Genomic DNA, 16,176 nt, shown 5'->3' with positions numbered 1-16,176 from the left:
TTTCTCTCTTGCTCTCTTGTTGTGTCTTTTCAATAACCAGACTGCAGCTTTTGCTGCAGGGCTATTTTTAGCTGGTCCTAAGTAGGTGTGAGGAGCTGCCATCTGAGCACAGAGGCCAGGTGGAGATGGAGAATCCCTCTTCACCAGGGAGCCACGCCAAGCTGCACCAAGGCTCTCATGTGGGTGATGTCGCAGCCCAGCCTGCTGCCCAAAACATCCAGGCTGACAGTGGCACCAGGGCATATAGGGAGGGCCAGGGCTGCTGGTGTAGCAGGGGCGCTGGCCCACAGCCAGTGCTGTGATATGGCAGAGCTCCTCGTGCCCAGCATCTTCCTGGCCAGATATCTGGGCAATACCCACGGGGCTGGGCAACGGGGGCCGCCACGGACCCCAGGGGTGCAGGGAGACCAAGAGTGGCATTTTCTTACTAAATGATGTGCCACTACTGGGTTTCCTGTGGCACAAACAGCAAGGGGGCCGAGTGCTGGCATCTCTCAAGCACCGGAGTGAGGGGGCAAGCAGGACACCAGGGAGGGTGTGGGAGGATGTGAGACCGCTTAGGTGCACTCACAGGGGGGCTGGGGGAGCCAGTGGCCCAATTGGGTGAGGGCTGGGTGAGCAGGGGCTGCAGCCTTGCACGAGATCCCAGCTGGACAGCTTTTCCTGTTTGCCTCCAAGCAGAGAGGAGCCGCCCTGCGGAGCAGAGATTGGAAAGGAAACAGGAAGCTGATGCTGGACAAGAGATTAGCCTGGAGGCGAGTGATGTCAGACGGGGCCCTGGTGGATGGGGGCAGGGGGAGTGTGGTGTGGCCCCCCCCTCCCCGCCCCGTCCTGCCCACACACATCGCCACTGCTCCAATGCCCCCCGGCACAGCCCTGAACCTCCCAGGCCAAGAGTGCCCTGAGTGTCTAGCAACAAAAGTAACCCAGCTAAGGGAGGATCTGCCCCCTCTTCCTCAGGCAGCCAGTGCTGGGCTCTTTCTGCAGCCACAGCCACTATAGGAGGGCCATGGCTCTGTGGGGACTCTCATACTTTGTAGGTGACATCTCCTGAGCTCACAGACAGGTCTCGGGCAGCTCTCTCATCACCACCATGCATGGCAGGACCATGGGCCCAGCAAGCAGCCCCTGAGGAGCCTGCCTTATGTCATGGACTGGCCTTCAGCAGGGCTCTTTCCAGCCCTTCGCAGTATCTTCACAAAGCCACATTCCCCAGCCTGAAGGGTGTTTTCTGATCCTGCCCATCTGCCTCTGCCTGGGAGCAGGCGAGACCTTCCTGTTTCAAACATCGTCAAAACTACAAGGCATGGTGGGTCTTTCTGCCTCAGTCCGAGGAGGTTAGAATCTAAATATAGACTTGATCAGCAGGTTGGCAGGTGCCAAAGAGATTAACTGGAGGCCTTGAAACCTGCGCCATAGAAAGCAGGCCGACAGGAAGCTCTCAGGAAACTACCCAGCCACAACACACAAACATCGCAGCTGCCAGCACCCTGCTGGTGCCCCGACGCTCTCCTCCGCACAGCGTGTGCAGAAACCCAGCCCACACTCCCCGCTCCCCTCCAGAACTGTGCCATGCTGATGAGGATGTGTGCCTGCTGCCTGGCCTGGGGACAGTCCCTCTGATATGGGGATGCCCCTAGTCCTTCCGCTTGGCCTTTCCCCCCGGCTACCTCAGGGAAGGGGCAGCCCTTGGTGGGGACTGGGCACCAGGGCGTGGCAGAGTTGCCTCAGCAGCACTCTAGGGGGAGTTAGTCCCAATCCCAGCTCTTAGGTGATTGTTGAGGGTGAAGGAAGTGGGGGAGAGGGTTTTCTGCCCCAACATAGCCCACCAGCAGCTGTTGGGATGTGGGTTTTGGGAATGAACCCTGCTCCCAGCTGTGCCAGACCACCAGACAGGGATAGGACTGGCAGCTGTGGGGATGTCCCAGCATCTCCCTCCTGCCTCTGGGCAATGTTTCCAACCTCTGCACTCCATCTCTGCCCTCCTGGCACACAGGGAGGGAGCACTGTTACTGGCAGCAGGTTGCACCAGGGCTGTTGAGATGCTGCAAGACGACGAATGATGGTATGCCAGAGCCTGGCCCCATGCAAGAGGTGCCAGGGATGGACAGTGCTTCGCTGGCATTAATGCCTTTGGAAAGGTGGGATGGAAACCATGGCATGTCAGCTGCCACCAGCACTACTGGCATCCTTCGCTCTGCCCTTCCATCCACTCACACCACAGATCTCAGCAAACTTTCCATGAGTGGCAGTGGTTATATCTAGCAAAACAGATGTGGCTTCCTTAAAGAGGCAGAGGCAGGAGCCTGGCAGGATGGCACAGCCCTGGTGCTTGCCCAGCACTGGCACAAGCCCTGAGGGTCTCTGTGCACCCCACTTCTGTATGCCCCTGCTTGAAGCGGATTTGTGGGGCTGCCTGTGCCATCCCCACCCCAGGGACATGCCTCCCCCAGATGGAGTGGCCGGAGGGGAAGGGAGAGGAAGGCGAGAGCCGTGCTGGGCCCTAGCTGAGTTCTGCTTCTGCTTTGTTCAAAGTAGAAGCAAGCTCGCGATAAGCAGAAGCTGTTTCCACACCTAGCCACATACACAGAGACGTGTATGGGGTGCCCTTCTCACAGCAGAGGCTCCCACTACTCCCAGCCCTCTGCAGTGGCATTTCAGGGGATTGTAGGGCTGGGCCCTCAAAGGGCATGGGGTAGTTATCAGCCTTGCAATCAGGAGCAGAGAAGGGCTGAAGGGTGTGAGATATTGACCTCGGACATCCTGTGCAGGCCCCTCGCCCTGCGGGCAAGGTTGGGTAACAGTGGTGCTGCAGTAACCACCAGCCTGTGCAGGGCTCTTGCAAAAAGGGTTGCATTAAAGGCAGCTCGGCGGGCCAGTGATGAAAGCACCGTCTCTTTGCAGGACAAAACCTATCCCTGGCCCCCCAAAACCTGTGCCAGGGCAGATCAGCTCATCACTAAGAGCAGAGAGCTCTGGCCTACATCATCCCATGGAACACAGCGTTGGGCAATGTTGCTATTGTACCATGGGGGTCACATCAGGTCCAGAAGTCCCTGAGCACCCATTACTGCTTCGATCTGAAAAGAGCAGGCGTGCCAATGGGGGCTTAGGGGCCCAGGAGAGACAGCTCCTTGCTGTGGGGCAGATCCACCTCCCTGCGCTGCGTCTGTCAGAAGGGAAGCCTCCAGCTCTGCTCCTGAGGCTACAAGGCCACAGCTGTGTTGCTCCTGGCCATTGCTTCCCAAGCAACGCTGTGAGATTCAAGGAAGTTTCACCCCATGGGACATCAGCCAAGGTGCCCGGTGCAGCCCAGCCTGGATGCTGGAAGCCTGTGCCAGATGCTTGCGTGCCGCACTCCCTGGCCTGCCAGCTCAGCTGTGAGAGCAGTCACTGCAGCAGAGCCCAGGACCGATGTCCCCCCACAGCCACAGCCCCTGCTAGAATCCTGGCCTCCCCCATCTTGCTCCACATCCCTCTCAGCATGGGGCACCCAGAGCTGGATGTGGTGCTTCACCCACAGCCTCCCAGGAGCAGATGGTTATCTCACAGGTTCCCAAAGATTCCCCCAGGCAACTCCAGTGCCAGTCCTCCTGCTTCTCCGTATTGACATGAATGTTCTAGCCTGTTTCTCCAATTTGGCCAGATCGTCATGCTGCTGTTCCAGCACCTGCACCCTGCTCTGGGCTATTGCAGACACAGTAACTACCTCCATTAGCCCATGGGCTGGTGTTGAAAATAGCAGATAGAGCTGGAGACACCTGGGAATGTCAAAGATCTCCCTCAGCAGCCAAATCTTGGGATGTGAGTCTTGGGACAGCCAGTTACCCCCATGGCAATGCAACAGGGCTTGCAAGGGGTGGATGGGAGCGCAGGGCCCTTGCTGGGAAGGTGAGAAAGGGAAGGAGAGTGAGGGGGTGAGCCGGGAGGGTGAGGGACAGCACCTGAAGGAGGGCAGAGCCTGGCAGAGGGGCAGGACCCAGGGCAGCCAGAACAGGGCCCAAGTGCAGCGCGGAGGCAGTGCCCTGGAAGGGGCAGGACGGGAGGGTGGGGACAAGGATGGGGCCCGGAGGGTTGGCCTAGAGGAGGGACCAGCAGTGGGAGGTGCAGGCTGGGTGCCTGAAGCCTGCTGAAGCCCGCCAGCAGTTCCTGTAGGGCTGCCTGCCTGCACCCGGGAGCGGAGCGCTGTGCCCAGCGGGGACATGTCGGCATCGCCCTGGAGCCCAGAGCAGGGCAGCCTGGAGCCTGCAGCAGCATTTCCATGATGCTGCTCTGCTGGAGCTGGCCCCGGGGGCCATGGACTACACTGCAGGGCGAGAGGTGAGGGAGCACCCCAAGGATGGCAGGGGGATGGGCAGGCTTGGGGATGAGGGCTCTGTGGGAGGGGCAGGGGCCAGGGCAGTCCATGCCCACTGCCAGTGAACCACACCGGCTTGTTTGCATGGGTTTGCAGGGACAGGGACAATTTCCACTTTCCTGTGCAAGTGTCACTACTTGCAGGGCACAGCCAGACTGCCCCAAAGGGCCACGCCACAGCTTGGTGCCCAGCACAGCCCCGATGCCCGGACATGGGGAGCTCTCAGGACCCAGCTCCCCATGGGAGGCTGCCTTGCGAAGCCCTGGACAGGGCAGGCAGCGGGCAGAGCTGGCCAGAGATCACTCAGGGTGATATGGGCCCAAGAAAGGGGGAAATTGTGCCATTTCAGCACCAGGCTGTCAGACTGAAGTCTGGCCCTTTAACCTTGCAGCACACCCAGCCGACTCCAGCATGGGACATCTGCCCCCCCCCCACCCCCCACCCCCAGACCTTTCCTACAGCTAGGTCCCACAACAACAGGCACCCTCCCAGCTGTGATGTCCCCATCTGCTGCTCCCCTGGCTTCTCAGTCAGCTCCTGCCCTTACTGCCCTTCTTCACCGCATGCTGGTATGCACTTGCTTGCCCCACTGCGAGCCCCCAACACATGCACACACACAGCCACAGGGTTCGCCACAAGCACCACACGTACCCCACACCCAGCAATAGGCAGGCACATGAGCAAGCTCCCAGAAAGCCCCAATATTCACGCGTGCTTGCGTGACAGCATGCTCCCATGCACTTCCACATGCTCCCACGGTCGCCGTCTCCTCCTCTTGCACGCCAGCCTACTCACACTTCCCTACATGCTGCACATGCAACACTCACCACCCCCTGCCTGCATCGGTACACGCAGTGACTGGTACCAGGCAGAAGCACATGCGTGTGCAGAAGCATGCGTGTTCCTGCAGCGTCCAGCCTGACCAGGCCCCCCCATGGCAGGCTGGGATGTGGCTCCCGCAGGAGGGGGAAGGGGATGCGTGGGAGAAGGCAGGCAGCAGGAAGGAAGCCTGCACTGAACAATAGAGGGAAATGGAGGAACTGGAAAAAGACCCAGTGGCAGCACAGTCAGCACAGATGGTTTAGTACGAAGCAGCATGATTCATGGGTTCATGGGAAAAGACATTCAGTGCTCCACAGAGAGCCTGCAGCTCTGTCCGGGGGCTGTAGAAGCTGTGCTGGCAAGGACTTCTGGGATGGGGGTCCTCCACAGAGCGGGACACCATGCTGAGTCCGAGGCAGTGCCCCCCGTGAGGAGCCTGCAGCTCACCCATCCATCTTAACCCACAGGTGCTGGTGAGCTGTGCAGGAGCCCCTGGGGGGGGGCTGCGGCTGGGCGCCGGGGGCCAGCCCGGCTCTCCGTGGGAGGCTATCCCCCTCAGCCTGCCTGTGAGTCATGCTGACCTCTCCCATGCCCTCGCCAGCAGTTAGAAAGATTATGATCTGGCCCTTCCGGCAGCAGAGCCCTCCCCACGCCGGCCAGCATCAGAGATCATCCCCTGGGAGGGGCCCAGCTGCAAAGCAGTTATCTGCCTCGGGCAGCCCCCTCCACCGGGATGCAGCAGGGAGCCTGGCTGCATCCCTGGCTGCATCGCGCTCTCATTCTCCGAGCTCAGGAGCTCTGCAGAGCCTGGGCTCGCATCTGTGCAGCCAGGGATGCCACTGCCTGGCACTGGCTTGCTCGCTGAGAGTGGGAAGCCTGTGCCTGTGTGAGACCCTTGCAGCCTACAGGAGGGCTGGTTCCTGTCTAGGCTCAGGTCACAACCTCCCTGACAAAGTGGGGTCAGGATCCAGCAGCTCTGAGGAGGGGCAGAGAGGTTCTGGGCTGAGAAACAACAGGATGTGTTCATAATGCCTGGCTTCTTGGTCTGGGAGGTGAGTGGCTCCGGGGGTAGAGGCAAGGCTGATGTGGATGAGCAGGGAAGGCTCCAACAGCATCTCACACTCCCACCGATGGGAGCCATGCTGACAGCTTGGACTCACTGGTTGCTTCATGGCAGCTGTCACCCCGTTCTCTTATCCTGCTGCCTCCTCACCCCCTTTCTCTCCTCCTTCCTCAGATGATGGGCTGAGCATCCGTTGCAGAGGGATCTCAGGGCCATGAGCTTCCAGTACAGTCCTGACTCCGATATTGCAGATTGGCTGGCCACCATCCACTTGGAGAGGTACCAGGATGTTTTTAAGCAGCATGGGTACCATGTGGCCAGGGATGCCACCTTGCTGGGTGGTGAGGACCTACAGCAGATTGGCATTACTGCCACTGGACACCGCAAAAGGATCCTGAACTTGGTGCAGCAGACACGGCTTCTTGGGCAGCCCCTGGGGGGACCTGCTGCAGGAGATGCCCATCCTCAAGCTGCTGCGTGCATGGATGCCCTGGATGTGGCCCGAGGCCCCCAGACAGGCGAGGACGCCATGAAAGGAGAGCCGGGAGGGGCTACTGACGTCTCTGGGATGCAGCATCATGCTGTTTCGCCCAGCCAGGCATCCCCTCTGGAGAAGGATCCTGCTCCACCCCTCGTCAGGCCAGTTCCCAAGCCAAGGACAGTTTTCCATCGCTCTAAGCCAGAGCAGGGCTTGGCGCCCATACCAGCAGCACGGAGTACAGTGCTGACACAAAGCCTGGACATCAACAGGACTCCTGGGGCATTTGTGGTACTGGAAGGGTTTGTGCCAGGGGAGAGCTCTACAGATCTGGAGAGCCCAGAGCCCAGGATGGCGCAGCAGGCTGGCCCAAGAGCAACCACCACCATGGGTATAGGAGCATCCCGATCAGGAATGGGGGCGAGCTCTCGGGAGGAGAAACAACTCCCTGCATCTGTGGATCATGGACAAACCCTGGAAGCCTCAGAAAAGCCCCCCTCATCCATCCCATCTGTGCCACCACGGCTCAGCCACAGGATCCCAGTGCCTGAGCCCAGCCCAGCAAGCTTGCCTGACAGTCACCCCACATCTGACCCTTCCCTGCCCGCTGTGGCCACCCCAGGCAAGAGAGATCTTTCACCATACCCTGAGGCACCCTCACAGCCAGGCTCAGGGCAGGGGAGGCTGGAGATGGTATCCAACATCATCTATGAAGGACTCAAGCCGTCTTTGGCACCCACTGAGGACCCAGGAGGGGAGGATGGTCCCCAGGGCTGGACTCTCACTGAGCCACCAGGTCGGTCCCTGCAAGAGCTGACCTACCTGTCTGAGAAGCCTGAGTAAGTAGATGCTTTCCCTTGCCCCAGGGAGTGGAATGGGGTGCAGTTCAGCCAGGACTGGATGCAAAGAGCAGGGCTGGGGTTCCAGAGAGCCCACACGTCCCCTGGGGACACCCATCACCCATGCTGTCTACAGCCATGACTGGGTTTCTGGGGGCCCCCCATCCCCAGCCAGGCCCTGTCTGCCTCTGGATGCTAATAAAGTCTCTTTCACTGCACTCCCCACTTGTTTCTTGGGCTCTGTGCAGAGAGGTGAGGAGGGAAATGCATCCCACAGGGAGCTGGACTCCTTATGGTTTGAGAGGCCCTGGACCCTTGAGGGCTCATGCTAGGACTCTGCTGCCACTTTTCAGCCTCCAGTCTGGGGCTTCCTGGAAGGTGTAGGTACAGCTGAGGGCTTGGGCTGGCTGGGACCAGCACAGGAGTGGTTAGAGGGGACGGAGGGGGTTGTGATGAGATGGGAAATGTCTGTGGGCCTCTGGAGACATGGCCTAGCTGGTCCCAAACAGGATCAGCTCAGGAGGGGGAAGGGGAGCAGGGGTGGTGCTGGGAATATGGAGAGAATATTGCACATCCTTGGGAGACAAAGCTGGGCTGAGCCCTCATCAGATGCAGCCTCTGGCCTGCATAAGCCAGACAGGAAAACAAGGTGGAAAAAAACCATCAGCTACCCTGAGGTCCCACCAGACTCCTCACCCTGTTTCAGCTCAGCACAGGCGACCACAGCTGCAGTAACCCATCTCTGCTCTTCCAGGAGTCCTGGCTGGTCCACCACAGACCTGCCCCCCATCCCACAGAGACCAGCCACCAAGTCAGGTGAGAGCCCCCAAGCCTCAAGTGTGTGCAGTGGAGTTTGTGGGTGGGGGTCTCCATGGGAGGGCACGGAGGGGGGCATCCATGCTCCCTTCTTTCCATCCCAGGTACTGCCCTTTGCTCCTTTCTCTCACCAAGGCAGTGCCCAGCCTTACCTGTATTTGGGCAGGCATCACTGCTTTGCCAGCTGGCATGCCCTGGATGCATGGGGTGCACCAAGGCAGGCTCAGGGGCAAGTTCCCCTCCAGGGCTCTGTGGTCCCAGCTGGTAGCTGCTCAGCAGTGGGCACCACTGACTGCCGTTTCTCTGCCCACAGATGTTGGTGAGCAGCCTGTCAACCCCTACAGCGAGGCCATCTTTGGGCATGGGGTACCTGCCGGGGAACAGAAGGTGAGACAAGGCCTCTGAGGCTGCTGATGGCTCCTGCCATGAGTCAGAGTGCCACAGGAGACAATCCATGTCCTGCCAGCAACTGCAGGCTAGAGAACCCCAGCTAGTGAGACTGTGGTATCTGGCCAGGGGGATGCTGGCTGAGCCCCCTGCACAGTGCGGCAGGCAGGCTGAGGAGGCCTGGGATGAGAGATGGCAGAGGGGAGAGGGTATTTGACTGGTATCTCCTTCCAGGGTAAGGGCATCCCCTCCGGGCAGAGCTACGAGGGAGGGGCAGAGCTGGAGCTGGAGAGAGAAGCGTGCAGGTAGGCATCCTCTTTCTGCTTCAGGGGCTCCCTCCTCTGGGGTGCAGAGACCGGGCTGGGTCTGTGGCTTGCAAGTGGGGGACACAGGACATATCTGGGGATGGTCCAAATCCTGAGAGGTGGCTGGGGTCCTTCCCCACCATGGATGCAGCAGACATCCAGGCAAGGCAAGGACTGAATCAGCCATCTCTGGAGAAGAGCTGTCCTGTTCAGAGAGGAGAGGGAGCAGTGCTCGTGGGCAGCTCTCAGTCAGATGGTGCTCTGGCCAACTGTGAACTGGGTCCTCCTGGTCCTGACAATTGCAGCAGAGGTTAGAGTTCTACTCAGATTTGATCAGTCTGATCTTCAGAGATGAAGATATTTTGCCTTCATGTTGAAAAGTCTGAATTAAGGCTTCCCTGTCCGGACAGTCAGTCAGCTGCTTGCATTGCTCAGCAAGCCCCTCCCTGCTGAAAGAGCAGCTAGGACCTGCAGACAGGAGGAGATGTCTTTCTCCTCCATTGAGGTTGTGAGAGCACCTTTAGAATGCTTTCGAAATGTACTTTCCATGACTCCTGATAGCATCTGAGAAAGAGGAAGGAAAGCTGCTCTTCCCATTTAGAAAGGGGAGGGTTCCTTTTCCTGTGTTACTTAGAAGAAGGCAAGTTACAGCTCTGTGTCCTTCGCTTCTCCCGGTGTCCTTGCCAGGCTGGTGTGTCCTTCTCTCCCTGTATTTCAGGCTTCAGTGTAGGTCAGTCCACCCGTTCTCCTGCTCTGGCTGTGGGTCACTGCAGTACGGCCTGATCCAGTGTCACAGTGAGCCCAGACATTGTAGCAGATCGGAATCAGCGTGGTCTACAAGAATGGGAATTGAAAATACCTGGGAACTGGAGTTTTGTAGAGAGAAATACTGAAATCTGCCATGGTGCCTCTGAACCCACAGTTTGCTTCACCCCAGAGCAGGGCTGGACACCAGCCAGTTGCTCATGGTGACCACCCAGCAGCCTTCGTGGAGCTGGGATCCCGAGCTGGGACCCCAAGTCATGCCCATGTGTGGAGGCAAGATAGCGAAGGTGCCTTCCTGGCTGCGTGGTCTCCCAGGCTGCATCACTGCTTGCCCCACAGCCCTGCCCAGCACTCAGTGCTCTTCCTTGGCCACACACTCACCTGCTCAGTGCTGGGGACTAATAATGGTACAGAGGCACTGGCCTGGCGCTCATGGCTCTGACAACACCTCCTGAGCCCTCCACAGAGTGTCTGCAGACTGGATGCACTGAGAAGAGACAGGATGTGGCTGTCAGAAGGGTGCCAGAAGCTGCCATTCACGTTTTTTTTTCTCCAAACCTGAGCTCTAAGCAGGCCTGGGGGTTGCAGAGGGTTGAACAAGAGGCAGAAAAGCCTTTGAATATCCTTTGCCCTGTCCTCCCAGATCTCACTGGCCAGCCCTCTGTTATCCCTTCACCTCTCATCAATTGGTCCAATGCTTTCTTCCCCAGACTGGCCTCACTGGTCCAGTTGTGGCCAGCTCTTTATCCTGCTCCCCAGTGCCTGGGACTCTGCCCAGCACCAGACCATTGTGGACAGTATTAGCCTCTCCTCTAGCCCATCAACTAGTTCATTAGGGGATATATTTCCTAATCTCAAAGCTCAGAGAGGCCCTTGAACCCCTTTGGCACAGCATCTGCTTCTCAACCTAGATAACTCCTCTCACCCTGTCCTAGTAATTTAATTTTGACCCCATTGCTCTCTAGCTCAGGGCTTTGGGCAGTCAGTGTCAGTGGTTCGTGCTGGGCAGTGGTCACAGTGTGAGAGCCACCTTGTTCAAGGGCCAAGGGCCAGGTGTGCAGCTCCAACACCAAGTGGACAATCTGGGCACCTGGGCTGCCAGGAGAGTGTTCTCCAGTGGGAGAGATCCCCAGTGTTTCTCTCACTGGAGAAAAGGAAACACTGGACATCCTTCACAAGTTGCTACTTATCTGTCTTTTATGCTCCAGGTCGCCACAAGCAGGTCAGTTATTTAGCCCATAACTTCCAGCCGAGGTAACTAGACCCATCCGTGGCTCCTTGGTCCCCCTACCACCATCCTATGCCCTTCTTCCAATCCTGGATCCTCCATCTTCCACCAGTTCCCCTGCATGACGGCCGACAGACTGAGGCTGCCTCTGCCCCAACTCAGTGCATCTCAGGCAAATTCCCCAACCTTCTGCTCTCCTGGAAATAACTCATGTAGTGAATGTCTTCCCTTCTCCTTGCCCAAGGGACTTGCCTGGCCCTACAGCTAGTTATCTTCACTGCCTGACACCAGTTGGAAATGGAGAGGACTTGGCTTTCGTGGCCTCGATGTCTGGCAGCTTTCTCCACCACCTTATCTTCCAGGGCAGAGCTGGGGTATGGCCTCTGTCCCAGTAAACTCCATCCATCCCGGGTCCCTGGCATGCTGAGAGACCCTGTTCCTGCCAAGCCATGGGCTTTGCTTGTCCCAGCCAGGTGCTACTTGTCCACCAGCTTTTTATAGTTTCAGTGGCTGTAAATCATGGCCTGGGAAGAAGTTCCATGTTTTTTCCCCCTTTTCTCTTTCCATGACCCATTTATCAGGTCTGTCTCCTGCTCTGGCACTCAAGGTTGATGTCTACCTCTTTGACATACACAGTACTCTAACCTCCCATCTCCCTGGCAAGTCCATCTTGAAGAAGCTGGAAAATGGACTGGGACTTCAGCCAGACAAATCGCCCTGCCAAAGCTCTGTTGCACTAATTAAAGAGCAATTTTGGTTGTGCTTTGAAACTCCCAGCTCTTCATGGCCATTTCTCATATTTCTCGCAGACACTGGAACCAAACATGCCATTTCCTTCCTCCACCCATCTCCTCGTCCTCATATTCTATCCCGCTTCTCTGGATCTGACCCATACCTGAGGGCTGTGATTTTCTGGCATTGCAGCCATACCTGAGGGCATCTCAGCACCTTCAGCAAAGAGTGGGAGATGTTCAGAAGGAAGTCTTTGGTTGGGGACTCATCAGTCAGACCTCTGTGACCTTTGGGTGCCAAGTGCTTCCCCAGGATGCCAGGTCAGGCCCGTCTTCCAAGTCTCGATTTGCTCACTTTCTGCTCAGCGTTTCCTTTAGTGAGAGCTGGGGCTGTCACTGCCCTTCCCCTGCTGTCAGTCCCCAATGCTTCCAGGCTCTGAGCCCTGTCCCCCAAGTCATCCTGAGGTTTATGGACCTGGTGATTATGCCTTTCCTCTGATTGTGGCCCTAAGTCACCACAACAGATATCCAACCTTGCAGAGACACAGGGAAAACTAGTTTGTGTAGTTTCAGCCCAATACGTTTCCAGCCAAACTTCAGGTCTTGCCTCCACCACATAGCTCAGGGACATCTGCTGCCTTATGGCTGCATAAGGACATAGCAAGGTGCCTGTCAAGGGTCAAAGCAAAGGTGCATGCAGTATCATGGCTCCCACACAAGACAGTGATCAAAAGCAGGTGCTTAGAGAAGAATTTAAGATCAGGGGAAATGTATAGGATAATTTTCCTGGTCTGCAAGTATTTCTAGCCCATGTACCTGTAATCTGGAGATAGCTTCTCATATTTAATAGCCTCCTCCATCTACAGCATCCCCTGACAGGGAAGCTGCTCCTTTCCTGTGTTGTTCTCTACCCTGCTCCTGCTGGCTTTATCCAATGGCTCCCAACTCCTGTGACTGAAGTGATGGTGACCAACAGAAGCCCCTCTGCCCTCCCCATGCCACTCATGACTTCAGAAACCTCTTCCCTATCAGTCACCCTTTCCAAGGCTGGGGAGCCCCAGCTTACTCAGGCCTTCCTCAGACAGAAGCTGTTCCAGCGCTTTGATCATGTCCCTTGCCCTTCTTGGAGTCTTTTCTTTGTCCTGGGGCTGGGGCCAGACTCAATGCCACAAGCAAGTCAGTGGCACGAGTGCTCTCCCACTGGTGCTGGGGAATCTTGGCTGCTGGTGGCAGAAACTGCCATGAGTGTCTTCCTGCCCATCACCACTGCACCTGGGCAGCTCCCCTGTGAGCTCCTGGACTTTCAGGCTTTCTCCAAAACATTTCCTTTTTGGGGAAAAAAAGTCTGTCTGAGGGGAAGGGGCAGGCTTAGCAGTCTATTTTTATAATTTCCTTTTATTGTTAAGGCTAGATAGTCTCACCAGGTCTGGCTTGGGTTTTTAGCATGGTTTCCCGAGAAAAGACTGATGCAGGAGCTCCACCTGTCCGTCTCTTTGTCCATCCCAATCCCTGTGGAAACCAGCAGCCCCATTTCAGGACAAGAGGGATTGAAGCATGGTGCTGCTGACAGAAGGGCCTTCCCAGTGTCATCAAAGCCAGCATGCTGGAGAAGAGAGACCAGGTTGAACCCCCCTGGTAGAGAGGGAGCTGGGATGGATGTAGAGTAGGGCATACAACATGTAATATGGGAGGTATGTGGCTTCAGTTTGCTGCCTACAATGTGTTGAGGGGAAGGCAGAGAGGCCTGGGATTTGAAGGTGTGTGGTGGCCTGTGTGGCATTAACCAAGTTGAGGAAAGCTTTCTTGTCAGCCACTCCCAGCCCAGCCTGGGGACTATTTCTGGGCATTGTGCCTTTGGGTTTCCTGCCTTCATATAGGGCTGGATAAGCCTGGGGCTGCTGATGGCCACAGGGCTCATGAGTACTGATTCCTTATCCCACTCTGGTCACAGGGATGCAGAGACTCAAGTTGTTGAGTGTCCTGAGAAATTCAGGGTGGGGCCAGGAGCAGTGTGAGACATCTCCTGAGGGGATGGCATTGATCAGAGGCCCTGTGAGTCCCCATGTGGCGAGCAGCCAAGCTGCCACAGCAGGGGTCCCACAGCCCCATTTTATGCAGGATGAGCAGCGAGTGCAGCAGTGATGGAAAGAGCGAGGACGAGGAGACACGGACCAGGCTCATTGACCGCATCATCCAGAATGACACAGAGGGCTACTCCACCGTGGAGGCACCACAGGCTGAGGGCGCCCAGTTCAGTCTGCCATCCCACTTCTACCCGGATGAGGTCCTGGATGACCTGACCATCTCCCCCTATGCGAGCTACACCTACCTCTCCGAGCCCCGGCCCACCATGCTCAGGGGCTGGCTGGACAAGCTCTCCCCACAGGGGTATGTGCCCACCTGTGGGGTGGTGATGGGGCAGCCAGGCCCCTGTAAGGTCAACCCCTTTGGGCATGGCTGGTGATGTGGTTGGGCTGGTCACCAAGTCCCATAACCCCTCAGAGCCATTTTGGGGGAGCCAGACCTCCCCACAGACATCCAAGTACTCTTGGGTCCCCTAGCTGCAGTCTCAGTTCTGCAAGGGTGTCCCTGCAGCCATTGTAGGAGGGAGGTCTGCCCCCTGTGTGTGTGCAGACGTGGGGTCCTAGGAGGCACCATGCACTTCCCAACAGTCCTGTTCTTCTGCTGTCCGGATAGGAACTACGTCTTCCAGAGGCGCTATGTCCGCTTCGATGGGAAGAACCTGATGTACTTCAGCAGTGAGAAGGTGAGAAGGTTTAGGAGGTGGGCAAGAGGGGAGGCTGCCCTGCCCCATTTTTAAGCAGGGTGTCTTGGCACCATGTGAGCTGCCATCTCCCCTTTGCCTCCCTTTGTCCCTCTCCTGTAAGAAGTCTGCATGGTATAGTAACCATTCCCCATTTGCCTGGGCAGCTCAGGGCACAGCTCCATCCCACAGGGTAGCAAAGGTCTGTCTCCCGGGGGAGCAGGTGAGGGTGGTCTCCCCATGCTAGAAGCCCTGGGGAAGGCTGTAAAGGGGTCTTTGCCCCAGACCTTTCCCAGCTCAAATTCTCAGGCCCTGTCATAGAATGGCTTGGTGGTCCCTATGCTGCAGGATAAGGGCAGCACTCAGTCAAGGATGTGAGACATGTAGAAGTTGTGCTGAACTGGGGAAGTTTTCTCCCTGCGGGTGCTGGCACAGCAAGTTAGGTGTGTGGGATGAGTAAACAGCTCTTTCCTGTCTCACATCCTCTCAGCCTGCCTTGGGGGCTCTGTACAGCCCTGAACAGCCTGCTGCAGGGAGCTGGCAGCTGCCATGCCAGCCAGGGTGCTGGGTGCTACTGCTCCAGCCCCACAGCACAGCCAGCCAGGCTCGCCTGGTGTCCGTGGCACCCAACACATGGCCCCAGAACAGCTGGTATTGCAGGAGGCCCCAGGCTCACACCAAGCCCTGCCATGGCCCCTTCCCTCCTCTGCCCCACAGTTTTGATGCCAGTGTACCCTGTAAAGAGGGTGCTGGAGTAGGTAGGCTGCAGAAGTGCCTGCAAGAAGGGCAAAGGGGGTAACCCATACTGGGGCTTGTTCCAGGAGCCCTACCCCAAGGGGGTGATCCCACTGTCTGTGATTGAGATGGCTCGCTCCACTAAGGACAACAAGTTCCAGGTTGTCACCAGCCACCGGATCTTTGTCTTCCGTGCTGAAAATGAGGGTAAGAGAACACCCAGAGAGGGGGCCTTTGGTCCTTGAGGAACCATCCCTGCCTCCCTCCTACAGTGAGAGCTTCCCTGGAGCAGCTCTCACCCCTTCTGTACCCCAGGCTGCTCAGCTGCAGTGAGTGGTTAGGCTCCTCTGCCCTGCCATCCCTGATGGGCACTTTGCTCCATGCCAGCTGATCTGGTCTGGTGGGAAGGGCTTGAACCCATTTGCTCACATCCCTTCTCCCTGCACAGCCCAGAGGAATGAGTGGTGCTCCACTCTGCAGAAGAAGGTGACGGACCAGCGTTTGGCGGGCTCCCGGCCCCGGCCCGCCAACACTGCTCACTGCCAGAAGTCCGGCACCCTGGAGCTGAAGGGTCAGAAGTCCAAGGTGTTTGCAGCCCTGAGCCTACCTGAGATGTGGCTGTACAAGAGTGAGCAGGTTCGTGGCAATGCCCCATGGTGAGCACAGTGGTCAGAGCAGGTCTCAGAAACCCTGCTGGCACAGAGGGTTGTGCTGGCAGCAGATGGAGCAGAAAGCAGCAGAGGGATGGTGAGAGCTTAGCCAGGCCTGATGCCAAAGGGGTTGTACGGACACTGGAGAGGAAGGATGGAATGGCTAAGTGGAAAGTCTGAGATCCTGCATCCCTTCCCCGTGTGCAGAGACGAACCTTCAAAACAGGGCATCTACA

General features: G+C 57.5%; 1 protein-coding gene across 4 annotated transcripts in view; it reads left to right on the top strand.

Moving 5' to 3' along the window:
• The first annotated feature begins 4,087 nt into the window (after positions 1-4,087).
• ARAP3 (ArfGAP with RhoGAP domain, ankyrin repeat and PH domain 3) overlaps positions 4,088-16,176 on the top strand; it is a 23,790-nt gene continuing 11,701 nt past the window's right edge. For 2 of the 4 annotated variants that reach the window (XM_064520794.1, XM_026097747.2), the window contains exons 1-9: positions 4,088-4,320; positions 6,417-7,559; positions 8,266-8,375; positions 8,689-8,762; positions 8,997-9,067; positions 13,910-14,179; positions 14,489-14,558; positions 15,377-15,497; positions 15,739-15,926. In XM_064520794.1, coding sequence (XP_064376864.1) covers positions 6,457-7,559; positions 8,266-8,375; positions 8,689-8,762; positions 8,997-9,067; positions 13,910-14,179; positions 14,489-14,558; positions 15,377-15,497; positions 15,739-15,926 — 2,007 coding nt within the window. In that variant the 5' untranslated portion in view covers positions 4,088-4,320; positions 6,417-6,456. Of the gene's footprint in view, positions 4,321-5,959; positions 6,232-6,416; positions 7,560-8,265; positions 8,376-8,688; positions 8,763-8,996; positions 9,068-13,909; positions 14,180-14,488; positions 14,559-15,376; positions 15,498-15,738; positions 15,927-16,176 lie in introns of those variants that run through there. The other 2 variants (XM_026097748.2, XM_064520793.1) reach the window with 2 other exon arrangements.

Source organism: Dromaius novaehollandiae, chromosome 15 (genome assembly GCF_036370855.1).
Source record: "Dromaius novaehollandiae isolate bDroNov1 chromosome 15, bDroNov1.hap1, whole genome shotgun sequence".
In the NCBI taxonomy this organism is placed as follows: Eukaryota; Metazoa; Chordata; class Aves; order Casuariiformes; family Dromaiidae; genus Dromaius; species Dromaius novaehollandiae.
Note: the sequence above shows the minus strand (reverse complement) of the source record. Positions and strands in the feature narration are given on the sequence as shown.